This window comes from Gallinula chloropus (assembly GCF_964237585.1).
Source record: "Gallinula chloropus genome assembly, chromosome: 2".
NCBI classification, from domain to species: Eukaryota; Metazoa; Chordata; class Aves; order Gruiformes; family Rallidae; genus Gallinula; species Gallinula chloropus.
Window position 1 is genome coordinate 5,271,617 of NC_140086.1, and position 27,483 is coordinate 5,299,099.

General features: G+C 42.4%; 1 protein-coding gene across 26 annotated transcripts in view; it reads left to right on the forward strand.

The window, feature by feature from the left end:
- PTK2 (protein tyrosine kinase 2) overlaps positions 1–27,483 on the forward strand; it is a gene marked incomplete at its 5' end in the record, with an annotated part of 172,637 nt that overhangs the window by 68,805 nt on the left and 76,349 nt on the right. For 22 of the 26 annotated variants that reach the window (XM_084260376.1, XM_084260372.1, XM_084260373.1 and 19 more), the window contains 7 exons: positions 3,329–3,408; positions 4,908–4,970; positions 11,148–11,202; positions 14,958–15,098; positions 15,812–15,889; positions 17,204–17,311; positions 18,518–18,635. In XM_084260376.1, coding sequence (XP_084116502.1) covers positions 3,329–3,408; positions 4,908–4,970; positions 11,148–11,202; positions 14,958–15,098; positions 15,812–15,889; positions 17,204–17,311; positions 18,518–18,635 — 643 coding nt within the window. The remainder of the gene's footprint in view (positions 1–3,328; positions 3,409–4,907; positions 4,971–11,147; positions 11,203–14,957; positions 15,099–15,811; positions 15,890–17,203; positions 17,312–18,517; positions 18,636–27,483) is intronic. The other 4 variants (XM_084260364.1, XM_084260368.1, XM_084260351.1 and 1 more) reach the window with 1 other exon arrangement.

Below are 27,483 nucleotides of genomic sequence, written 5' to 3' on the forward strand. Positions count from 1 at the left end.
AGAGGCTCAAAACTGAACACGGTACTTGAGGTGTGGCCTCACCAGAGATGAGTACAGGGGGATGGTCACTGCCCCCATCCTGCTGGCCACACTATTCATGATACAAACCAGGATGCTGTTGGCCTTCTTGGCCACACTGCTGGCTCGTGTTCAGCTGGCTGTTGACCAACACCCTCAGGTCCTTACCTGCTGGGCAGTTTTCCAGCCACTCTTCACCGACCTGAAGCGTTGCCTGGGGTAGTTGTGACTGAAGCGCAGGGCCCAACACTGGGCCTTGTTGAATCTTGTACAGGTGACCTCACACCATCAATCTGTATCATACTACAGATACACGTGGTGTGTGTGGTCGTGTAACTGACAATTCTCTCTCACTTCTAGTTGTAAATGATTTTATAGATGTTTCCTCCATTAGAGCAGTGACTGTTTACTTCACTCACATGGAGAGCTGCTCATGCTTAGGGACCTTCATGGTTTTGAATGAAAATAGAGAATCAAAACCTCTTGACTTCCTGGAAGATCCATCTCTCAGTTTCTATCACTTAGAGCCGTGGTACTTAGCAGATACATGGTCTGTGGTTTGGGGGGGAGGGTTAACCTTTGATCAGATAAATCTCTGTAAATGTTACCGGAAGGACTTAAATAGAGGGATGACTCACTTGAGAAGTTTGGGGTTTTTCAATTCTAAGCACAATGGAGAACAAGACAATTATTAATGCTGCATTTTTGGTGTATTATTGCTGAGGGAATACAGAATGACTTTCTCTATGAGTATGCAAATAGCAAGTGACGTGATGCTGCGGGGTAATTATGTCTTCTCCTGTCTCTCGTTAGTATTTGTAGGTGTTGAACTGAGAAGACTAAAAGCTTATTGTGTTGTTGAGTACTGGGAGCAGTTTCGAGAGCCACAGTACAAGAGGGACGTAAAAATATTGGAGAATGTCCAGAGGAGGGCAAAGAGGATGGGGAAGGGTCTGAAGGGGAAGTCTTATGAGGAGAGGCTGAAGTCCCTTGGGTTGTTCAGCCTGGAAAACAGAAGGCTGAGGGGAGACCTCATCACGGTCTGTGGCTTCCTGAGAAGGGGGAGCAAGGGGACAGGTGCCCATCTCCTCCTTTTGGTGACCAGTGATAGAGCCTGAGGGAATGGTATGAAACTGAGACAGGGGAGGTGTAGGTTGGATGTTAGGAAGAGGTTCTGTACTGAGAGGGTGGTCAGGCACTGGCACAGGCTCCCCAGGGAACTGGTCACAGCACCGAGCTGGGCTGAGTTTGAGAAGCGTCTAGACGATGCCCTCAGTCCCATGCTCTGACCTGGCTGGCCCTGTGTGGAGCCAGGAGTTGGACTTGATGACCCTTATGGGTCCCTTCCAACTCAGGAGATTCTGTGATTCTATGAGTTGAAGTGCCAGAAGCTTTCTCCCGATGATGCAGCTATTGTAAGAGTTGATATTCTCACTCTTACAGTTCGTTATACATCGTCTTTCACGTCTTTCTATAACTGATTAAAATTTTTCATGCAATTCATTGCTAGGAACATCTTATATATTTGTTCCTTTGTAGTCTAGGTCTGAATGTAGCTGTCAACATTGGTGGGCTCCTGTTATGGGGAGGATGCTGACTGGGGAGGGCTCCAGCTGTTGAGTCTGATGCTGTACTTAGCTTTTAAATTACAAATTGCATACTGGTAGCAGTTTGAAATAGTTTTTCTTACAACTTGTCATCACTCAAAAAAGCGTTCTGTGAAGTGTATTTCTTTCATAATGTATCATCTCCTCTTGGATCTGCAGTCAGTCATGTGGATCTGCTGATAGTTCAGGACTTTCTGCAACTTCAGGATCTTTAGGCTTTAGGGCCTCAGAAATAATGAAGGGCCTGGAGCATCTCTCCTACAAGGAAAGGCTGAGTGAACTGGGGCTGTTCAGCCTTGAGAAAAGAAGACTGAGAGGGGATCTGATCAATGTCTATAAATATCTCAAGTGTGGGACACAAGGGGAAATGGCCAGCCTCTTCTCAGTGGTCTGTGGGGACAGAACAAGGGGCAGTGGCCACAAGTTGGAGTACAGGAAGTTCTGCACCAATATATGGAAGAACTTTTTCCCAGTGAGGGTGACAGAGCCCTGGGACAGGCTGCCCAGGAGAGTGTGGAGTCTCCATCTCTGGAGATATTCAAGACCCATCTGGATGTTGACCTGTGTGACCTGTCCTAGGGACCCTGCTTTGGCAGGGGGGTTGGACCTGATGATCTCTTGAGGTCCCTTCCAACCCCTACAATTCTGTGATCTCATTAGGAAGTTTATGATTTCATAAGATAGAGGAGAACATGAGCTGTTAAAGAAAAGCTGCACAGCTATAAAGATGCTGTTTTTGGTAAAAAACACCCATCTCACAGAAGGCAGGATTTGCAGAGTTCAGTTCTTCAGCACTAGTTCTGTTCTCTTGTATCATCTGGTTTTGGTAATAACTGTGTGAATTACTCCAGCATGGAGGAAGTATTACCTGTTAAGTGGGTTTTCTGCCTACATTGCAGTTAGGAAATAAACCATGTCCAGGACACATGGTGAAGCTTTGACCCACCAGAGTCCTTCATGTTGAATACTTGGTGTGCTTTGTGGTACAGCTTTGGCACTGATTTCCCACTCTTCCAGACTGTGCCCAAGCACAGCAGGTGGACAGCACATCCCAGCAGTGGCCCAAATTTGCTGGTTTGGCCCAATCATCCTCTTCAGGAGGGATGACAATTTGGCCATAGTGTTTGACCTCCTTCGGGTCAGAGCACACTCCTTGGTGAGGTTGATTTCCTACTGTAGATTGTAAACATCTAGTTTCACTCTCGTTTCTCCTTCCTAGTTCAATGGTTATTTTTAGTCAGCATGTAGTGGAATTTTTCACATGCTACTCTTTTTACTTACTGCTCTTTTCATTTTCACACTAGTTCATGGACAATTGTCTAGTTTATGTTCATCTTTAGGTAAAGAATTTAAAACTGTTGGCCAAGATAGTTGTAGAATACAGCATATCTTTATGTATCTTGAATGCAGATGCTCCTTCTCCTGTGAAGATTTTGATTGTGTTTAATAAAACTTGGGTAATACTGATGTAGAGAAGGATTTTGTAAATCAAGTTCGTTGTGATCAAGGTGGGTTTCTTACAAAAGTGCAGCTCATTTGTGGAGAACATGAACATAAAGGTGCTTTTCTCTTCATGCACTGTAAATAGTCCTTCTGAGAGATCAAACTTTACAACAGATTTGTTCTAAGGTTCTTGGGGTGGTATTTTAGCCTGAGCTGGTGCTGAACTGATCTGTGATGCATCCGTACTTCTTTTGCTGTAGGTGAAAAATGACTATATGTTAGAGATAGCGGATCAAGTGGACCAGGAAATTGCTTTGAAACTAGGTTGCCTTGAGATCCGGTAAGCTGATAATTTCATTTATTATTCAACATATTTCTGACAGAATATATAAATTAATTTCAAAACTGCTTATGGGTTTATAGATTTCTGACCGGTACAGCTGAATAAAACAGCCTAAGACTTCTTTGCTACAGAGTAAATTGAAGTAAAACTGAATAGACTGTTTTGTAATGAATTTCTAGCTATTTTATATTAATATTAGTTTTAAAATTTTAATTAATTACATCTCGATGCTGCCTTTTGGGTGAATTCATCATCTGAATAATTCAAAGGCCTGTAGAGTACTGTGAAGTATACTTTAAAAATAAATGCATCTGTGGTGTTATTTAGCCAGTAGCCTTGTCATTGTGCATATATAAATCCCACAGCTAAAGAATGTAATTAAAGATAAATGCTGCTACCTTTCCTCTCTGCATTTACTCCGTTCTTCATGTGCTGGTTTCAAGTAATTAAATCTGAAGGATTCTTTAGGGTGGTTTTGGTTTTCTTGTGTATAGACAGCTGGAAAATAAAGATAAATTTCCCAGATTAAGAGATCCTCCAGGAAGTTCCCAGCATAGCTATTGGGTTTTTTGCTCATTATGGGGAATTTCCAGCCTGGAACATATGCGTTGGTTATGCTGTTGCATCACACAGGGAGATTAAGGAAGAAGTAAAATTGATAAGAAGTTAATGGCAAATGTAAAATTGTTGAAGAATGGAAGCATCCTCTGAACAGTACTTTCCAAAATAAAACCAAATTCAGATTGATGAGATTTCCTAGGTTGGTAGGAGACCAAAGAAAACCAAAATTCTCTCTGTAACTGCAGAGTTCTTACGCATATAGAGAATTGTTGGTGCCTTATTTCAAAACATGTGATGAGTACAATAAACCATGACTGTTTTTTTCAGCCAATTCTTGTTTTCCATGGTTCTCATGCTCTTGCTCTTCAGAGCATTTTCATAACATACTTCTGATAGATGACTGGTAAGACTGTCTTACCAAAAGCATTATTGGTCCATTTTCTCAGTGAAAACAGTGATTCCAGCCCTCTCCATTCTTGAGTGATTGATTGATTGATTGATTAATTTTTTAATGTGAATGGGTCTGGATTGAAACCTTACAGGTTTCACCATTCCCTGCCTCCTCTAGTTCTCCCTGTTACATGTGTGGGCATGAGTGCTGTTACAAAGAAGGGAGATACTACTGGTGGTGTAAGTGAGCTGCTGAAGGGTGGATTAGATCACTTCTTTTGGTACCAGTGTAGTTTAACTGGTTTAAAGTGGTTCTGAAGTTGCAGCATTGCTATAATACTCTCTAATGTTCCATACATGAAATTATTTTCTAAAATTAAAATCAGATCTGTTGAGGTCGAAGCTACTGTACTAATGTTTGTGTTTGAATTCATTCTCCCCATGTTTTCTAATGGTAAGGCTCTGAAACATTTGACTGTTTTGACATTGTTTATTGGCTGGATCATCCAATAATTGCAGCTTTCACATATTTTTCCTGACTTCAGGAGATCCTACGGCGAGATGAGAGGCAATGCATTAGAAAAGAAGTCCAACTACGAAGTGTTAGAGTAAGTATTGTGTTCTACCTTGAGGTTTGAACTGCTTTTTGTAATCAGGAACATTCAATTCAGTTCAATAACAGAAGGTTTCTGTTGGAATTTGTCGTTCTATGTTTATTGACATCTTTATATGCTTTAATAGAAGGATGATGAAACCTATCAAGGTATCGAAGTAGGAAGAGTAACTGAGGTCCAGGGAAACAGGGTTGGAGTTGTTTAAACTTGATCAGGAGTCTTAGTGTGATTTTTTGCAATTAAGCTAATGCTTATGGGATCATCAAGCATAGTTGGAAGGTGATTTTGTTTCTGACTGGTTTTCTGTGTGTAGCTGCATTCTTCAGTCATGACTCATCTCTAGCAAAGTTTGAGATACTTGGAAATATTTGTGGTGGTGTTTTTCCTGCTCTTCAGTCAGTATGTGGATTTCCTGAATTGTGACCTTGCAGCTAACCAGCTTATTATTTATCTCTGTTATCACAAATTTTAAGAAGACCGAGAAGAATCCTTGTATTGAAAGTCTTTATTTTGGTTACTTAATTGCGTTGTACAGAGGACAACTTCAGTCTGAACAATCCAAAGTCCTTTAGAAACTTGAAAACTGGCTTTATTTGTATTAGTGAAACAGTGTTTCATACACCCATACACTGATTGTCTGCTCTTCACTATTAATTATCTTTCTAAAAAGATGATACACAGTTTAACATCAAATTGGGATGAAAGATTGAAGTCTATTTTTTATTTTATAAATAAAATGAACAAACTTTTGGAGATGTGAAATGAGATGATTTGGAGGTGGGAGATAAGATTCTTCATTGCAGTAAGTTCATGAGGAGTTTTGAGGAAGCTATATGATTTTAACAGGTGAAGGTAACTTTAATGAACTGCATGCTTGTTTACATAATGCCTGCTGTTTTTATAGGGCTCCTCTATCTCTGCAGAATTTGTAAAGCTTTGGTGGTGTTTAAATTTGGGTTTATTTGAAGGACTTCAGTTTTCTGCCAAGAATCATTACTAAAAATATCCCATTGAGGAAACTCCTAGCGAAGTGGGAAAGGGCAAATAAAGATCAACAGGGCGAGCAGATGGACAAGGCTAAAAAATGATAGAAATTTTTTTCCAAGTCCTGAGACCTGAAGAAATTCTGATTCCTCTTTGTGAAAAGGAACCTCACAAGTTCCAGCAGTTGCAGTTTAAATGCCTTCCAGGAAAAAGGTATTTTCAAGTCAATTATTTGGCAACTCATAAACTACAAACATTAGTAGTTGGGTTAACAACTCTGGAAAGAAGGAGACAAAGGAAACAAGGATCAGAACAGATGACAAGAAGTATTAATTAATAATTGTAACAGGTGAGAGAATCCCTGGAGGACTCAGTTATGGGGCTGCTTCCAGTTTAACAGTGATTTCTTTCTTCCAGTTTAACAGTGATTTCTTTCTTTCATTGCATGTGTTTACTGAGCAGTAGCTGTTTTGGTAGGAAATACCCTAATTGCTGCTGTGAAAGGCAAAGAGAAGCAAACCCCTGTTACGCAGAACCAGCTTAATGCTGGGCAGAGTTGGCTATATAGAACTGTGCACTTAAATTTGTTAGGGGTTTAAATCTTTTGAGAAGCAAAATGTGATTTGTATGAGATTCAGCCAGGAAAGATAAAGGATAAAAGCACTTTAAGGTGGCTCTAGGTAATTACAAGCCAGCCAGAGTCTGCAAAAAGTGCCAGTGGTCACCAAAAGCTACTCATTCGATCTTAACACCTTAATAGCCTAACAGGGTTTATCCAAACAAGTAACATTTATTTCTCAAGTGAGGCTTTTTTTTTTTGGTGTTTGGGGTGGCTTTTTGCGAGTTTTAGTACATCAGGAGACACTTCACCAGCTGAGTGCTGTTTGGAAAAGGCACTTTTTCTGCATTTGGTGTGAGTGCTTCTTGCCTGTCTTTGTCCGATGTCTATTTGATGTATATTTGTCTTTGATCAGATTTTCGTAGGAGGCCAAATCTGGATGGGAAATGGGAGATAGAATCAAACTGTTAAGTAGCCTTTAATAGTTGGGCCTTCATGTAATGAAAGAAGAATTTTTTCCTAATAAATGTGAAGCCTGTTAGCCTACAGCAGGGATAATTACGGGTGCAACACCGGGAGCTATACGAAGGAACAGCTGCAGCCACAGTGCTGTAAAAAGCATGTTAAATCTATTATGTTAATCTAACATCACTTTTTTGCTGGTACTTCAATTGAGATGAGAAATAGAAATAAAGATATATGTTGCCTAAAGCTGCTTATCATTATAAGACAAGCGGTGTCCTCTCTCTGTAGCCGGTATTTTTATTCATCCTACTGAGGTTTATACATTAAAATAAATAAATGAATGAATTCCACGTAGAATGGAGTAGATGAGGTTAAACACAAAGCTGTAGTAGAGCTGTATGAACCGGGATTTCACTACTAATTATCACTTAGTGGCAATCAGAAAACAGATGTCTGCATTCTTAATCTGAAGGACTGAGTTGCTTTGAAGCCCAGGCTGGCCATTTTACCCCCACGCAGTGCATCCGAGGAGGGGAGGGAAGGAGTTTATAGGGTTGGGTGTTTCAAACTGTGTGTTCCACTCTCCAGTGCTTCTTCTCTTATTCACAGGAAGCTGTAGTTTGTTGTTGTTATTATGTTGGCATCCTGGCTTGTATCAGAAATAGCATGGCCAGTAGGTCTAAGGAGGTGATTGTGCCCCTGTATTTGGTATTGGTGAGGCTCCACCTCGAGTGCTGTGTCCAATTTTGGGCTCCTCACCATAAGAAGCACATTGAAGTTCTCTAACATGTCCAGAGAAGGGCAACCAGGCTGGGGAAGGGGCTGGAGTGGAAATCATATGAGGAGCATCTGAGGGAGCTGGGGGTGTTTAGCCTGGAGAAGAGAAGGCTGAGGGGAGACCTTATCACTGCCTGCAGTTACCTGAAGGGAGGTTGTAGAGAGGTGGGTGATGGTCTCTTCAGCCAGGTGACAGGAGATAGGACAAGGGGAAATGGCACAAAGCTGCACCAGGGCAGGGTCAGATTAGATGTTAAGAAAAAATTCTTGCCTGAAAGAGTTGTTGGGGCCTGGAACAGGGAGGGGGAGGTTTAGTCACCATCCCTGGATGTGTTTGGCAGAGGAGTAGATGTGGTACTTAGGGACATGGTTTAGCATAGGACAGGAATGGTTGGACCTGATCTTACAGGTATTTTCCAACCTTGTGATTCTGTTATCATGGCCTTAAATGTGTACGCTTCTGAGGTTCAATTCTCCCCCAGTAACTAATTTGCCATCTCAGTTAAACACAAGATGTGCTTCATTAACAGATTTTATTAAGAGGGGTGCTTTATCGTACTCTGCATACGAATTTCTGTGGAATTCCTTGGATACAGATCTGTACCAAAGGCTACTCCACAACTCCTTTTGATAACGATTCAAATCAGATTCTGTGTGTACTCTTAAGATGAGTAATACAGGAGTGATGGAGGGCACTTGGGTTTCAAAAACCCCATTTCCCTCTCAAATGCTTAACGCTAAACTAATATATTCCCTGTCAAAATGTCTCTGCATGTTATTTAGATGGTAATAGTGTGTTAGATGTATTTAACGGTGTGGGCTGATAAACCCGCTCAGAATTTGCATTTGAGAAGGAATGCATCAAAGGAATTAACATCTATGAAAGTTTTATAATCTTTCAGCTTACTGTCATTGCACAGACACCAGCCTTCACCGCTGCGCCAGAACATCCCGCTCCTCTTAGTGAGGATGCTTTTAGTGTGTTTTGTGCAATTGTGTGTCTTTAGAGAGCTTTAAAAATACCCTGGGTTATTATTTTCAGTTAGCTTTTGAAAATGGACTTTAATTTGGGCTTTTTCTATGCACTGTTAGGTAGCAGTAAATATATTCTGTGTATTCTCGGGTTTGCCAACAGCTTTTGTTTCCTTTGCAAATGTCAGAATTATGGATGTATCCCTGATCACATTGTAGGGGTTGGAAGGGACCTCAAGAGATCATCAGGTCCAACCCTCCTGCCAAAGCAGGGTCCCTAGGACGGGTCACACAGGTGTCCAGATGGGTCTTGAGTATTTCCTGAGAAGGAGACTCCACAACCCCCCTGGGCAGCCTGTCCCAGGGCTCTGTCATCCTCACTGGGAAAAAGTTCTTCCACATGTTGATGCGGAACTTCCTGTGCTCCAGCTTGCAGCCATTGCCCCTTGTCCTGCCCCCACAGACCACTGAAAAGGGGCTGGCCATTTCCCCCTGTGTCCCCCACTTGAGATATTTATAAACATTGATCAGATCCCCTCTCAGGCTTCTTGTCTCCAGGCTGAACAGTCCCAGTTCATTCAGCATTTCCTCATAGGGGAGATGCTCCAGTCCTTTAATCACCTTTGTAGCCTCCAGTGGACTCTGTCCAGGAGATCCCTGTCTATTTTATACCAGGGAGCCCAGCACTGGACACAATACTCCAGGTGGGGCCTGACCAGGGCAGAGCAGAGGGGGAGGATCCCCTCCTTTGACCTGCTGCCCACACTCCTCCTGATGCCCCCCAGGATCCCATTGGCTCTCTTAGCCACCAGGGCACCCTGCTGGCTCATGGCCAACCTGTCAGCCACCAGGACCCCCACGTCCTTCTCTGCAGAGCTCCTCTCCAGCAGGTCATCCCCCAGCCTGTACTGATTCCAGTGATTATTCCTTGCCGGGTGGAAGACTTAGTTTTGTTAAACCTTTTCTGGTTTCCTACTGCCCATCTCTCCAGCCTGGCCAGGTCTCACAGGATGGCATGCAGTTGTGGGAAGCTTGCGTTCCTACACATTATGGAAGCAGATAAGGGTGTTTATGTAAAAGAGATTGTAACATGTTACAGGAAAAGCAGTCAGTGCCACCTGTGAGAGGCAAGGATTTGAGTTAATTTCCTATTTACACTTGACTTTTAGTTTTTCTTTTTTCTCTTAGAAATTTTCTGCTAATACAGTACAACTAGTACCATTTGCTCAACCTGGTTGTATAATGGTCGTTCTCTACACTCACATTTCTCTGGCAACTTCTTAGGCTTCTTTCCTGATGCTGATGTTCAGCAGCAGTGATGGATGCACACCTCAAATGAAAGCTAGGTGCAGCACATCTGAGTCACAAGAACACTTAATCCTTGTGGCTCTGGGTGTGAAAGTGAGTGTGGTGTCATTCAGTTTACAAAATCGTGAGACAGAATTAGGATCCTGATTAACAGGTGCAAGAAGTGAAGCTGCTTGTAATAAGAAGCTGGGAATTTAATGTTGGATGCTCAGGATGAGGAAAAAGTGACAGTAGCAATTTTAAAAAGCCCTTTAATTATAGTGCTGCACTAGTGGAATGGCAGTCAGCGTGCTTCCTGAGGGGATGTCATGAGAAGCCCTTTCACACAGTCTTTAAGGTTGAAAAAGACCTCCAAGATCATCTAGTCCAGCTGTCCCACCACCCATATTACTTACTAAACTATGTCCCTGAGTACCTCATCCAGTCTTTCCTTGAACACCCCAAGGGACAGTGACTCCCCCGCCTCCCTGGGCAGCCTGTTCCAATGCCCAACCACTCTTTCTGAGAAGAAATCTCTCCTAATGTCTAACCTGAACCTCCCCTGGTGCAACTTGCAGCTATTCCCTCTTGTCCTACTGCTACTTATCTGTGAGAAGAGGCTGATCCCCAGCTCAGCACAACCTCCTTTCAGGTAGTTGTAGAGAGCAATAACATCTCCCTTGAGCCTCCTCTTCTCCAGACTAAACATCCCCAGCTCTCTCAGCCGCTCCTCATATGATTTGCCCTCCAGCCCCTTCCCCAGCCTGGATGCCCTTCTCTGGACTCGCTCAAGGACCTCAATGTCCTTCTTATAGTGAGGGGCCCAGAACTGGACACAGTAAATAATACACTTTCCTCACCAACTACCTGTTGTAAATGCGATACCCTTTAGCATTTATCCTGGCAGATGCTGCTGTCACACCCTTGCTGGGGAATGGCTGTGGTTAGCGTTTCAGTGGTACCGTGCTTGTTATTCTGAGATTGTCAAGGACCTTACTAGGAAAATCATTTGTTATATTGTACGTGCTGGTTAAAAACCAAAGCAAAACCAAAGCACCACTCTCTAAAGCAGCAATATCCTGTGGCACTGTGCTTTTATATTAATGCTCTGTGTGTTTCTGTTGCAGGAAAGATGTTGGTTTACGACGGTTTTTTCCGAAGAGTTTACTAGATTCAGTGAAGGTAATTACAGTTCCAGTCACTTGTATACTTTGTCAGAAATCTGAAAATTACATTAGCACTTCCACTGTGTCATTGTTAAGGAAATATCTGTGCAGTTCTGAACTCCCATGGTCGTGATTTAGGTGGTCTTGCTGAGCTGCTGTGAGGGAGCTACACCTCTGCCTCTCAAACCTTGTAGACAGAAGTTCAAAAGGAGACCTCAAATCCTCTGCTATCAAATACCTTTATTTTTTTTTCCCTTAGGTTTTTTTTTTTGATTCTTTTTTTCCCCTAAAAGAAAATGAGAGTTTTGGAGGAAGATAAAGGGGACATGTAAGAGAGCAGCATATTTTTGGTGGCAACTCAACTCAGTAAACCATATTCTGCCATCCTCGCTCAAGACTGTATCTGATTCATTCCAGGAAGATTTCTAGTAATTTCCAGTTATGTTAATCCTAGCTAAGGCTATCAACATTAATTGAACCTCACTTCCATTGAAGTCCATATGTTCCCAGAGTAAAAAAGGCAAATCCTCACTATGGTTTGAAAAGGGGAGTTAGGAATGGTCACCGTGTGTTCTTACAGCTGTAGCCATCCTGATTTGAATATCTCAATAAAATATCTGTATATTTATATGTGAAAATATAAGTCATAAATTGGTATTTTCGAGCTGGTTTGGGTAAGCAGTGATGGTTTTCTAGAAATAATAGAATTCAACTTAAAATCTAGGCAGTTTCTACATTATGATTTAAATGGATGAACAGGAAAGGTCTGTCACGACCTACGTTTCAAAAGACTTTTGAAAATCAGAAGCTAATGAGGTCAAGTGGATTTAAGTAATCCCTCTGCATTTAAATTTAAGCAATTATCTGAAATTGTATTCTCTGCTAAAGAGAGCAATTGTGGTGAAAGCCTCCAAAGGTAAAAGAATGAATAACTGTCTCCAAAAATGGTATTATGGATCCAGAAAACTGACCGAGAAAGAAAACTGCTCATTAGAAATCATGAAATGCAGGAAATAGCAGAAGGAAATAGCAAGAATTATCAGAACATGAAGCTGAGTAGAACCTGAAAAAATGTTGGATGTAGGAAGAGGAAAAACAAGGGAAGGAAAAATGTGTCTGCTTTTTAATGAAAATTAAATCTCTATTAAAAGTAATCCAGGATTGGGTCAGGTGATTAAATGATTCTTTCACCAGTGAATTTGGAATTGGCAGGCAGAGGACTTCTGATGGCCATGAAATATAAAATTAACTGTATATCTCTATTGGCGAGGTAAAGAGCAGAGCTTAGAGTGTAGTGCGGTGGTAATCAAACCTGTTGATGTTACACGTATGGGAGATGTCAGCTGTACAGAGGATGCACCCTATAGGTATATCAGAAGGCTGGAGAAATGAAAATTGGGATATTTAATGGTGATGCACAGGGTTTAAACCCAGAAAGCTCAGCTTTGTGTGGGGAGCTTAGTAAAGAAAGAAAAAAAGTGAGGAGTTTAAAGACATCTGCATATTAGGAGATCACAACAAGTTCTGTCTCAGGAGGTGTCTAGGGATGTTTCTGCAGGGGGAAACATTGAAATACATGGACTGTATGTCATAATATGTGCTGCAAATAGTTCTGTTCAACCATGTTCAAGAAAGAACAGAGGAAAGGTTAGGGAGTCAGATGGCCTTCCATTTTTATAGAATCATTGACAGGTTTGGGTTGGAAGGGACCTCAAAGATCATCTAATTCCAGCCCCCTGCCATGGGTAGGAACACCCTCACTACACCAGGTTGCCCAAAGCTCCATCCAGTCTGGCCTTGAACACTACCAGGGATGGGGCTTCCACAACCTCTCTGGGCAACCTTTGCCAGGGCCTCACCACCCTCATAGTGAAGAATTTCATCCTAATATCTAATTTAAATTCACAGTCTCTCAGATTAAACCCATTTCTCTTGTCATGATGCTCCCTGCTCTTGTAAGCAGTCCTCAGCTTTCCTGTAGCGCCTTTAGGTACTGGAAGGACACTGTAAGGTTTCTCCAGGCTGAACAACGCCAACTCTCTCAGCCTGTCTTCACAGAAGAGATGCTCCAGTCCTTAGAGTGTCTTTGTGGGCTCCTCTGGACTCACTCCAACAGCTTCATGTCTGTCTTGTACTGGGTACCCTAAACAAGAATAAGAAACATTAGTGCACTTAGCTTAGTCAGTTAACAAATGGCATCTCTTAGGATGAGGTGACTGCAAAGCTGTGGCTCTCTGCCGTTACGGAAGACGTGTGTTTTTCTGTGTTTATGCTTTCTTAATGATCTCAAAGTCAAAGTGAAGAGTCTTTGTGGATGTTAAGGCACCAAATAACATAAAGTAAGTCAAGATAATGCTGAAACACACCTGTGTATAGGATAAAGTATCTTTCAACAACTGAGAGGGTGAAACACTTGGGACAATGTGAGCTAGCAGATTTTTTTCGTTTAATGGTGTCTTGCAAACTAATGCCTGATCTGACTGGAAGTGCTAATGATGAAAGGAAGTTTATATTTGTGCAGTGGCTGGAGCTGTTATAAGCAACACTGAAGAATGAGGTTTAATTCTGTTACACTAGGGTATTCAAATACATTTTGGTAGAGGTACAATGGTAATGCCTGCCTTAAGCTTGACATACTACAAAGATAGGCATGGGTCTGCCTTCTGCGGTTGTTAGTTGGAAGATAATTTAGAAATGAGGATTACTAGGGTTTGCTGAATCCATTCAGTCACTTCAGACACAGGGCAAGCTTTGGCAGTATGTGGTTTTGACATTTTGGCACTATGTGATGTAAGCAGTGATGTAAAAACAGCGGGTCACCTGGCTCTACATTATTTAGAGAGCATACCTGTACCCTTAGGGTCGGAACAGCTGAGGAGAGGGTCCTGCATTTTTGTCTGGATGAATTTTCCCATCTAGAAACGGATGCCTTTATTCAAGGTTCTTGATTGCTGGTTCAGGCTTGAGGCATGTTAGAGAGCTTGCTTTTCAGATTCCAGTTTTATTGTGATATGGGTGGCGGCCTTGCCAGGGAATTTACATTATATCCAGGCAGATACTTCACCTTTCATAAGACTTAGTTATATTTTTCTATGTTTTTAAACAAAGTTGTTTGAAAGCCAGCTTCTATCCTCTACATGCTTGCTTTTTTTAATACATAATTAGGTGTCTTGCTCTGTCCCACTGTCCCAGATCTTGGGAGGAGGATTTATGCTGCTCTAAGCTATGAAAATAGTTTAAAAACTATATGCAATATATATATAAAAATAGTTTAAATGTTACTTTCCACTTTTCATATGGAATTAATTTTGCTTTTTATCAGACTTTGAGAATCCACTGTATTACAGACAGTCTAAATGTGCAGAAATTGAGATACAGTTGGTACTACCAGAGAAGAGAAAGGTGATTTCTGTTTGAAAAATAGACTGAAGGTGTAGGTTGCTGTGGTTTTGTATTGGTACAGAGTTAAGAAGTTGGGATAAAAAGAGGAAACTAGAAAAAATAATTCCTCAAAGGTTAACATGTTGTTTTCTGTTATAATTCATTCAAAGGATTCTTAGATATTCCCACTATAATGTACAGAGAAAATAATTCTGTTCCCAAGCAGAAGGCAGAACTGCTGCTTATAGTTCAAAGCTGCTTTTTTTTAATTTTAGAATTTTCTGCATCTCATTGATAAACCCTTAGTGATACTAAGTGGCTGAAACTCTGAAAATGCACCGTCTCTGAGGAGATATTAAATAATTGCTCTTCAAACATTTCAATACACAGGCCAAAACACTGCGGAAATTAATCCAACAAACATTTCGACAGTTTGCCAACCTCAATACAGAAGAAAGTATTCTGAAATTCTTTGAGATCCTCTCCCCAGTGTACAGATTCGACAAGGAATGCTTCAAGTGTGCTCTTGGGGTAAGTAGAAGAACAGAACAGTCACCTGGATACGTGCTCTAGTTAGGAGTTGAGTTGGTTTTGCTTAGTTCTGCAAGTCTCTGTGTGCTTGGTTCCTGTTTTGATGTAGGGAGGCACCCTTGGATTTCCTTAACAACAAAATAAGTTTAGAAATCTGTTTAGAACTTTCTCAGTTGTCTGTTAAAAAAAGCACCGTTCATTGTTAGAGGAGGAATTGTACAACATTAAATATTCATATTGAGGGCTCTGTTTGTGAAAGTCAAGCGATTTTTAACCTGTTTTCCTGAGGAAATGAGGTTTCTCAGCTGCTTCTCTTTGAGAATTTTCTCCTAGTGTCTTTTAATCTCTGCCAGTTTCAAACAGATTTTGGGAAAGGGTTTTAAGCCCACGAGCTTTGTGAAAATAGACACTGAAGTTAAAAATGTAACTTCAACAGCAATGTCCTTGAGAGTAGAATAGGAAATAGCAAATACATAGGTAATGTGTAGATCTAAGATAAAACACGTGGAAACACATTTTGATGGATCCCTGGGAAACCAGTCACAAGGAGTTTTGCTACCTAGAGTTATTTGATTTTAATGTATTTTGAAACATTTAAAGAGTTTAAAAGCTTAATTACAAAAACCTGTAATTATGACACCGGAGGATGGTGTTCCAGAACAAGGTCTTGTCTTCCTACTGAAATGTTGCCTTTTCTCCTTTGGTTTTTGAAGTCAAGCTGGATTATTTCAGTGGAACTGGCAATCGGCCCAGAAGAAGGAATCAGTTACCTTACAGACAAGGGTGCAAATGTAAGTCTGCTTCTGTTTCCTCAGTTACTGGCAGTTGCTGTTACTGTTACCATGAACTGAACTTCACACAAAGGGGAATGACAAGTCTAACCTTAGAATTAAGCACAAAGGAGCTGAGAAATTCAGCATATTCAGCTGTTATTCAGATATTAACTCATGATATGGGATTGGAGAAGATTTGGTTGGGATAACTAGAGAGACAGTGTGAGCTTTAGCTCTGAATTTGTTGGCTTTTGTACCCAGTGATGTGCTCAGAGAATTTGAAACAGCAGTGGTGTCATTTTTACAATGAAACATAGAAATTATTCTTAATTATTCACCCCTTTCTTAGGAAAAAGGTGTAAATAAAGAGCTTGTTTCATGAGTTAATGTTTAGCTTTTGTGCATGTCTCTCTGCATTACTTCATGCCCTTAGGAGCCTTTTCATTGCCTGACACTGGGTGTATTACAGTATTGCTTGTACACCTCCATGGTGCAAAGAAGTTGTGTTCAGGCAGGTTCTTTTGAAAAAAAAGTTTGAGACCTTTACGTTAAGGTCTACAAATAACACAAAGGGGTCCTACAGGGAAGTGGGAGAGGGACTCTTCACCAGGGAGTGCAGTGATAAGACAAGGGGCAATGGCTGCAAGCTGAAAGAGGGCAGGGTTAGGATAAATGTTAGGAAGAAATTCTTTACTGTGAGGGAGGTTGCCCAAAGAAACTGTGGAAGCCTCATCCCTGGCAGTGTTCAAGGTCTGGTTGGATGGGGCTTTGGGCAACCTGGTCTAGTGGAGGGTGGCCCTGCCCCTGGCAGGGGGTTGGAACTAGATGATCTTTGACATCCCTTCTAACCCAAAGCATACTGTGATTAAGTTGAACCTATGTCCAACTTCTGTTGAAATTAATTCAGAGGTAGTGAAAACCTTTGGAGATCAGGAACATGTAGCCAGCTAAGAACATACCTTTTACAGCAGTCTGGAGGTATGTTAGGTATGTTGTGAGTGCAGGTTTCATGTTGTTAACCTGTTGAGTTTTGTGTCGACCTCCAAGAGGTTGTTTCCACGATGTAGTTTAGTGTGTGCCTGGAGTTACTCAACAGTGACCTCTGTAGGCAAACTTGATGCTTGGCTTGATTTTGCAAATACTGTGAATATGTGTACATGTCGTTAGTCAAAGTCTTAAGAATAAACTGTAGAAAGAAACAGAGGAACAGATTTCTACATGTCTCACTTGGAGATAAAAGTCTACATGTGCTTTTACAACATCAGGATTAAAGGCAAAGTATTTTGCTGTAATTTTGACATCTTCCCCACTTCTTCCATTGCCTTTCTGCAGCCAACTCATCTAGCAGACTTCAATCAAGTGCAAACTATTCAGTATTCAAACAGTGAAGACAAGGACAGAAAAGGGATGTTGCAACTCAAGATAGCGGGTGCACCTGAGGTAGGATATCAACAGTTCTGATAAACTTAATAGCTTTGGCTTTCCTGGGAAAGGGTGGATATAAGTACATTCTTCATGAAGATATTCTCTATGTTGTGTTTCTGTTCTGGTCTTCCATTGTGGATTTTTCTGCTGTCAGTGTAATTGTGATATAGGCAAAGCATGTTTCACTTGTGCACATGCATAGTTCAGCTGGGGGTGTCTGTGTGTGTACAAAGGCTGCAGCTACTGTTAAACTCACTCCTACTGCAGTGACAGCCACAGACCTGGGCATGCTGTGCTTCTTCGATTTCTCTTCTTTAAGGGGAAATGAAAGTTGAGTGTGAGCAATTGCCATGCTAGTCAGATATTTTTGCCTTTAAAATAGATTTAGAGTTCATTACATGTTTCAGGTTTTGCATCTGGTGCTTGTGTACTTCGATATTTGTTGGAAAAAAGTTTAATTTAAAAATTACAGCTCTTAAGTGCAACTTAGATGTATATACGAGGTAATATGATGATGCTACTGTGCTACTTCCTAAAGAGGAAATGGAGCAATTTCCCTTTTGTGAAAAGGGGAAACAGGAAAGAGAGAAAACATGTTCCCCCATATTACATGGAGCCAGAGCTGGAAATGAAATCAAATCTTTTCCTTGGTCCTAGGCACTAGTAAACAGTCACTGTGGTAGAGAAGGATTGGGGGGGCAAATTGGCTGATGAACGTTGGTGGTATTAGAATTAATAGCTTGTCTGTATGTCTTTTCTCCTTTCCTACTGTCTGTCCTTTTTTTCTTTAATCTTCTTTGAAATTGGGACAGTTACTTTTTAGGGCAGAGAATACATTGCTGCAAAAGAGTGGGAAAAGATATCATCTGTGAGAGTTTTAAGGAATAATAAGCTGCTTCTTCAGAAGTGCCATAATTACAGCCATAAACGTCATAGCAGTTGGAGTGGACAGTGGTTGACTGCAAGTTTAGCTAGCAAGCCACTTAATAAGCCTGGATTTACAGGGGGTAAATAGGGGCTGTGCTTTCCAAGCCTCACGTTCTAAATTTGCCACCTAAAAGATGAAGCAAGAATCCCAATAGCTCTTCGCTCACCCACATTGTTCTGTTGACTGTTTGCGAGTGTGTGTAAAGTCCTGATGCCATGACACAGCTGTTCTACTCAGTGTTTGCAACTACAATAATACCTCTTTGTTGGTGCCTTGTTTTCTTCCTCCTTTAGCCTCTGACAGTGACAGCACCATCATTAACCATTGCAGAGAATATGGCTGACTTGATAGACGGATATTGCCGGCTGGTGAATGGAGCTACGCAATCTTTTATCATCAGGCCACAGAAAGGTAAGGAGATGTTGCATTCTTGGTGGGTGCTATACTCATATCTCCTGCTAGATTGTTTTTCTCTTGGATAGAATACACAAGGTAGCAGCAAAACCCTCACTTGGAGGCTCTTGTCTTGCAGGGAGAGGATCCATGATGTGTTTTTGTTAGGAGAAATGCTCATCGTTCCATCAGAATTACCTGATGGCTCAGAATTTAGCCTGGTTTTCAGTAATCGCTTCTTTATACTGTTGGAAACTTAACTGGCAGAAGTAAATTGTAATTAAAGGCACTCCTGACAGGAACGTGTTGGCTTGAAATGCGATTCCCTGATACACAGCAAGGGAAATTCAGAGGGGTTGGGTAGGATACATTCTGATTGTGATCATTTCTGTAAGAGTCTCCCTTCTCCCTAGGTGCTCCAAATGACTGTTTAAAAAATTAAATCTCTTGAGAGACATCTCATGACCTTTTCTCATCAGATAGAACTAAAGCAGGGATGCATTTTGTAGCGTTGATGAGGTGTTTTCTGTAGCAACCCACAAGCTGGAAGCAGTGAGATGAAGGTGCAGCAGGTACACCTAGCTTTAAGGAGAAAATTTTAATTCAATTTCATTGGAATTTTTTTTTGTAATTTCAGCCAGCTTTTATTACTGAAAAACAGCCAAGCAAAGCTGCTTAAGAATGGAAATTCCTTCTCTCCTGTACTAACCTTTACCCGAAGAAATGTATCCAACATTTTGTTACTAAAACAATGAATAAATTATTTCCTTCTTCCCTATTTGTAATACAAGAAAGTACACAAACCATCCCAGAAGCTCTTCAATCTGAAGTTGAGTCCCTTTTTAGCCACATTTTCCTTCTCTGACTGTTGTTTTTCCCTGGTGTGTAGTTGCTGAATAGCGTAACGTTATTGACATAGTTCAGCTCTTTCACAAATACAGTGTCCTGCTTGTGCAGGGCTCTGAAGTCTGTCTGTAGCTTTCTGTTGTCCAAAAATCCAACAACCAGGCAAAAAAGAATGAAACTTGCGTTGGAGATAACACAACCTTATCTCCATCCAAAGGAAAAACCTACCCTCAACACAAACTTGGCTGTTCTAGCCAACTTAGTGCACAACTTCGTGTGATCAACCAGTGGCACCACAATATGACACCCAAACGATAAGTTAACATTATCAATAATGCAAGTTTATTGCTCTAAAAACTCAATAGGCATCACAAGCTGAGGTTGTCACGTTGTTACTCTAGTCTGTACCTGTGAGCGATGGCCTTTCATGCTGCTGCTTTTCTGAAGAATGGTTTGGGGTTTGTTATGATCCTAGTTCTTCCCTCCCGAAACTTTCCTTCTGGTACTCCATGGATTGGCTGTTTTTCAGCCAAAGTTGAGCTTTTAAAACTTTTTCATATCTTAACACTTCACCTCTCCCTACCTCTCACCCAAAGTCCATGGAGGACACTGCTCTTTCATCAGTGGCATCATGTAGAGTCTGTACAGTTCTTACCACTTCAGCACTGGTGGTATTTCAGGAATTTAATTAATTCAGTCTGCACTACCAGGGACATTTATCTGCTTCTTCCTCTGCTGCTAGAATGACTTTTCATACCTGTATGTAAATGCTTTAACTCCACAAAATACCGCTGCTTGGTGATTTCCAGTTCTCATTCACAACAGCAAGCAGTCATGGCCTTCATCAAGCCAGTCGGTCCAAGGAGGGGATTGCTCACCACCACACTGCACTGGTGTGGCCTTACCTTGAGTACTGGGAGCAGTTTTGGGTGCCACAGTACAAGAGGGACATAAAACTATTGGAGAGTGTCTAGAGAAGGGCAGCGAGGATGGGGAAAGGTCTGGAGGGGAAGTCTTATGAGGAGAGGCTGAAGTCCCTTGGGTTGTTCAGCCTGGAGAACAGGAGGTTGAGGGGAGACCTCATCATGGTCTGTGGCTTCCTGATGAGGGGGAGCAAAGGGGCAGGTGCCAATCTCCTCTCTTTGGAGACCAGTGCTGGAACCCAAGGGAATCATAGAATCACAGAATCGTAGGGGTTGGAAGGGACCTCCAGAGATCATCCGGTTCTTCCTCATGTTGGTGTGGAAGTTCCTGTGCTCCAACTTGCAGCCATTGGTATGAAGCTGCAACAGGGGAGGTTTAGGTTGGATCTTAGGAAGAGGTTCTTTACTGAGAGGGTGGTCAGGCACTGGCACAGGATCCCCAGGGAAGTGGTCACAGCACTGAGATTAACTGAGTTCAGAAGGCATCTGGATGATGCACTCAGTCCCATGCTCTAACTTGTCTGTCTGCGTGTGGAGCCAGGAGTTGGACTTGATGGCCCTTATGTGTCCCTTCCAACTCAGGAGATTCTCTGATTCTGTGATCTGTTGACTGAGGAAATCCTTTGATGATAGCATACCTTCATATTTTACTTGTAACTTCTAAATAGGCAGCTATTCCCTCTACCTCCTGAGGACCGAACAAGTCTTAGCTCTGTTCATCCACTGCCCATCTCCCAGTGCTGTGCGCTGGGGCACTGATTGTGCTCCAGTCATGTTCCCTCTTCCCAGCCAGACCCTGCTCTGCTGTCCTTTGCTGTTCTTGCCCAAGCAATGGAGCAGCTCCCAGTTAAAATCTCTATGGGATTTACTATGTTTTCAATACTTGTTCCATGATGCATAGAAAAACTGCCATCTGCCACAGGGCATGTGGGTCCTGACTTTTATTGCTACTTACAGCAGCAGTTAAACTGACCCGTTCTATTTGCACTTTTTCTTTCTAATTCTTCTCTGACCTGACTTGCTTATCATTCAGCTACATGTCTCCTAGACTCACTAAGCTCTGTTAAGAGCAAGATCTCTGATTTTAATGTGTTGTACAGTACCAGGCACCGTACGCCTCACGCTGTGGTTTGCCGGTAGGCACGAACACTAAATAAATCAATGTGTTTAATGGAGTGTGTTTATCTGTGTGAAGTTCTTACTGGTGTATCTTAACACAGAGCAAATGAGCAGTGATTGAGTTGAGGGAACAATATACAGCACTTTGGGAACACTCCTCTTGATGCAAACATGAAGAGAAATCCCTCCAGTTAAAATAAATAGCGGGGCCTTTTGTCTGAGGTTTGTTTTTTTGAAGTTCATAGCAACACTCAGCATATTAATTGAACATTACATAGGAGAGCTGTCCCCACCGTGCTCTGCACTCCCAGATCTCTCCCACAGCAAGCTTTGATCATACAAGTCACATGAGAGACAAATCGTGTAGCAACTCTCGATCCAACAGATGTGTTTTCTCCCCTCTTTGAGTTTTCCCATCCCCTCTTTGTTGTAGCTGTTCATGTTGATTACAAGTCTCCTCATAAATTATCCTTCTTGATTAGTAAAAGGACCCATGTTTTTGTGATGTTATCTGTCTCACTGTCCATTAATGATCCAGTTTCTCTTAATTTGCTGAGAGTATTTGATAATATTTAAGACCTGGGCAGGTCTGTTTGCCATATTTCCATTCAGTTTGATTTATTTTTCATAAATATTTCGGCACGCAGGTCCCTTTAGACCAATGTGGAAACTTTAAACTTAATACTTGTCTTTCAATTATCACTCTTAACTCTTACAGGCAAAGAGCACAAATGAAGCAACTGCTAAAAACTGTAGCTTACATGAATTAGCTATTGGTCTGTGCAATAAGTAGCTTTCCTGTGATCAAAGTCTAGTGGGTGAATTTTGTATATATTAATTCCTTTAAACAAGTTTTAGAGGTAGTACAGAATTGTCAGAACTCTTATAAATAAAAGGCTAAAAAGTTTCTGGGGGATGGGGAAAAAGCCACCTGAGTCACTGAAATAGTTATCTGATTGTCAGCCCTCTATACCAGAATTCAGCTTTCCCTTGAAGCATTCCCTTTGAATTTGGGGGTTGGACCCTATGATCTCTGGAGGTCCCTTCTAACCCCTACAATTCTGTGATCTCAAAGGATTACAGCTAAATGAAAACCCAGAATTTTGAGTTTCAGGATACCAGAAGTAAAGAATCCATGTAGTTCTCCAAATAAGTATTTTCCACTTTAATGGAAATTAACTGTAAGTGCTGTTTTCAGCTTAATGGAATGGAAACATGTATTCTGGTTCTTATGCTGTCATTATCACTTTGACTGATTTGACCCCTCCCTGATTTTACTTCACTGTAATTTCAGTCAGGTGAGGGCAGTTCACAGTGTGATCAGTCAAAACACCTGAGAGCTCTTCTCATGTCTGTGTCCTGGAACCAAGGGTTAGAGAAGTGCTGGAAGGTACTGGCTGTAAGTAACAAGGGTTTTGGCGGTGTCAGGGCTGCAGGTGTGGTTGCTGCGGGTCACAGACCAGGGGCTGCCCAGCGCTGCTCACAGCTGCCTCCAAGCCTCCACTCCTTGTCTCTGCAACAAACACTTGAATAATCATCATTAAAATACACATTCAGCACCTTCACCGTGTCCCATCACCACCTTATGACAAAAAAATCCTGGCACCAGCATCCGAATTCCCACAATTGGTGCACACTCTGGTATTCTCCAGTTCTGACTTTAGGCTGGATCACTCCTGTTCCTCAGCAGGACAGTGAGAGAAGACAGGATGAGAAAATGTATGGGTTGAGATAAAGGCAGGGACAACATTTACTAATGGGGCAAACAGGCTTGAATAGGAGAAAATTAATTTATTACTGATTAAAATAATTTGGGTAAAGCGAAAAAAAGACAAAATTAGACAAACAACTTCCCATCCCCCCCTTGCTCTATTCCTACCTTCACCCCCTCACTCCAGACTCCTCTCCCCCTGAGGGGCACAGGGCTAGGGATGAGGGTTGCAGTGGGTCCATGACAGCCCCCCTGGTGCTGCTGCTGCTGCTCCTCCTCCCCCATCTCCGTACTCCAGGGAGGGCCCTTCCCCAGGCTGCAGCCCTTCAGGGACACCCTGCTCCTGCCTGGGCTCTCCAGGGCAGCAGCTCCTGCAGGAAATACCCCTCCCCGGGCTGCAGGGCGGGTCTCTGCTCCAACGGGGGCTCTGCAGGGCTGCAGGGGATCCCTGCTCCGTGCCTGCAGCACCTCCTGCCCCCTCCTCCTGCTGCGGCCTCGGGGTCCCTCTACTGCTGCTCCCTCCTTGGCGGGATTCCTCCTGCTCTGCCTGTGCCGCCTTTGGGCCCTGATGAAACCTGTTTTCTCCTGGTGCCCCCAGCTCAGCTGAGGGGTTCAGCTGTGTCCTGTGGTGGGGCTATTGGAGCCGGCTGGGACCGGCTGTGTCCGGCATGGGGCAGCCCAGGCCTCACCTCACAGAGCTGAGGTGGGATACACAAGATTTTAATGGGGTGTCTCAGCCCCACTGCCTGGGCACAGACACCCCATTAAAATCTTGTGTATCCCATTTTTAAAATTGAATATAGAATTGGGCAGAATTGTTGTGGGTTTCAACTTGTGAAAAACAACATATGCTTCTACTGGGATGCTGTTAGTAATGAATTTTGACTTCAGACCTACCAGGGTCCTAATGAACATTTCGTATTTTGTTTGGGATATAAGCTGTAAATGGGTGAGCACCAAGTTGGGAAATGCTGCTTGAAGTGAGCAGTTTGTACCCAGAGAGCGTGTAGGCGACTATGAGATGAGCTTTGATACGCCATTTCAGTAGTTCCATGTGGATGGGGGTTTTTGCTGGGTTTTTTTTTTTACATATGTTTACTTTACCAGTTTCCACTCTCCATATCTGGTCTTTCACTTAACAGGTGTATCCAGCAGCCCAAAGGGGAATGTCATCCATCTAGTTGGTCAATGCATATATCAGATTGTGCCATCTAGGAGCAGTGCTGTGTGCTCCTTCCTTCTCCCCAGAGCTGAGTTTGTGTTACCTCTCCCACCCCAGTCACAGAATCACAGAATCATGGGAATTGTAAGGGTCCTCCAGAGGTTGAGTGCAACCCCCCTGCCAAAACAGGTTCCCTAAGACAGGTCGCACAGGTTGGCATCCAGACAGGTCTTGAATATTTCCAGAGAAGGAGACTCCACAACCCCCCTGGGCAGCCTGTCCCAGGGCTCTGTCACCCTCACTGTGAATAGTTCTTCCTCATATTGGTGCAGTATTTCCTGTGTCCCAATTTGAGGCCCCTTGTCCTGTCCCCACGGACCACTGAGAAGAGGCTGGCCATTTCCCCCCGTGTCCCACACTTGAGATATTTATAAACATTAATGAGATCCCCTCTCAGTCTTCTTTTCTCAAGGCTCAACAGCTCCAGCTCACTCAGCCTTTCCTCGTAGGGGAGATGTTCCAGGCCTTTAATCATCTTTGTAGCCTCCACTGGACTCTCTCTAGGAAATCCCTGTCTTTTTTATACTGAGGAGCCCAGAACTGGATACAATAAAAATGTCAACCAAGAGGACACGGGTCCGGTTCTGTTCGGTGCACGGCAGAGTGTTGCTCTGCTGCTGAGAACAAAATGACTTGTGTATCATAGAATTTGGCAAAGGGCAGTGAAAAGGAGGGTGATTGGAAATTACAGGGATTTAGTTACCTTGAACCCATGCATTCTCCCTGTTTTTCCAACCAATCTAGAAAGAGGCATTCATTTGACTTGGGTTAGAGTATCTGCTTTTCTATCTGTCCTTATAATTTTCCAACCATTCTTAATTACTGGCACTTTTGTCTCATGCTACTGGTTAATTATTTCATATTACTACTCCTCAACTAACTATGTAATACCACTTCTGGTCACATTGTCCTTATCTCACAAAAATGTGCATGTTGGATTTACTGTTCAGATGGATTCAAGATAACCGTATCCAGCTCTGGAGCCCTCAACACAAGAAGGACATGGACTTCTTGAAGCGGGTCCAGAGGTGGGCCATGAAGATGATCAGGGGGTTGAAACACCTCTCTACAAAGATGAGAGTTGGGGTGGTTCAGCCTGGAGAAGAGAAGGTTCTGGGGGTATCTTGTAGCAACATTCTGATACCTGAAAAGTGCCTATAATAAAGCTGGTGAGGGACTGTTAGTAAGGGCATGTAGCGATAGGACCAGGGGCAGTGGTTTTAAACTATAGAGCCAAGTAGGTTTAGACTAGACATTAGGAAGTTCTTCACCGTGAGGGTGGTGGATCACTGGAATGGGTTGCCCAGAGAGGTGGTGGGTGCCCCATCCCTGGAGATATTCAAGGTCAGGCTTAATGGGGATCTGAGCAACATGATCTAGTGAAGATGTCCCTGCTTACTGCAGCACTAGGTGACCTTTAAAGGTCCCTTCTCCATGGTTCTATGTTGCTGTGAAAGAGATGTTTTCATTATGATTCTTGCTTCGTGTTTTCGCACCAATGGGAAGATTTTCAGTTAAGTGACTGGGCACTAACAGAATGGGAACCTCGTGGTTAAGGACATTTCATACTGCACTGGAAAGTTAGATTCTGTCTTTATTTCTCTTAGATCCCTTTTGATTGGTAGGAATTGACTTCAGCATACACTAGCAGTTATCACCTGTGTTTTTTTTCTCACTTTCATAAGAGGTTGAGGTCTATTTGTAGGAGAGAGCAATCTGATCTGCACCTGAGGTCAGTACTTTGAACAATGAAGCAGTGTGGCCCTGCAAGTGTTACAAAACCATTCAGCGATGTTTCTGAAGTCCCTAGATACAATACTGGTGTGCTCCACACACACAAAACAAAAGCCCTCAAGGAAATTAGAATTCCATCTTTAGATTATTTTGAATAGTGTGCAGTTAATATGTGGTGGACCTAAATATTAAAGAGCAAAGACAATGACTCTGAATAGCTGCTGATGAATTGTGCATCTGTTTTCTTGATTTAAAAATACATAATGAAGTTAACTTTGCAATTTAATAAAGTTCTTTTAACAGAGGTTTTGTACACTTGTATCACTTCCTAAACCTTTAAAAATAACAAATGTTTTACTAGTAAAATGTATAATTCAGCATTAGCATATAAAATATTAAATTCAATGCCAAATGTAGCAGCACTGTTGGAATAACCAATTAGCAGTGTAACTTAACTAGAGCACAGGGTGCTTTTGCAGATAATGACTGACAACTGATGTAGTTATCAGGTTGATTTTGAAATTCTTCTGAGTGTTCTTGGCAATCATTGAATCATGGAATCTCTTGTTGGAAGGGACCCATAAGGACCATCAAGTCCAACTCCTGGCTCCACACAGGACCAGCCAAGTCAGAGCATGGGACTGAGGGCAATGTCCAGATGCTTCTTGACCTCAGTCAAGCGGGGAGCCTGTGCCAGTGCCTGACCACCCTCTCAGTACAGAACCTCTTCCTAATATCCAACCTAAACCTCGCCGTTGCAGCTTCGTACTGTTCCCTCAGGTTCTATCACTGGTCTCTTTCTCCAACTTCGATTTTATGATTCTTTAGTGCCCATTACAGTCTCTCCTTTTTTTGAGTACCTACCCACTGGTCTTTTCTTTGCCAGGCTGTCACCTCCATGCCTTTGATCTTACATTTGTCAATCCACAGTACATTTAAGGATCCACAACCCTAATAGCACAATACCTTTATCTCCCAATTCATGCTTCTTGTACAGAATCATAGAATGCTTTGGGTTGGAAGGGACCTCAAAGATCATCTAGTTCCAACCCCCCTGCCATAGGCAGGGACACCATCCACTAGATCAGGTTGCCCAAAGCCCCATCCAACCTGGCCTTGAACGCTTCCAGGTATGGAACTTCCACAACCCCTCTAGACAACCTGTGGCAGTGCTTCATCACCTTCGTAGTAAAGAATTTCTTCCTAATGTCTAAATATTGCTTATATAGAATCTAATATCCTAATCTTAGAAAATCGGTATGGTCTTACTGTCCTTCCTTCATCCTCTAGTTTCAGGTGCTTGCTCTGGTC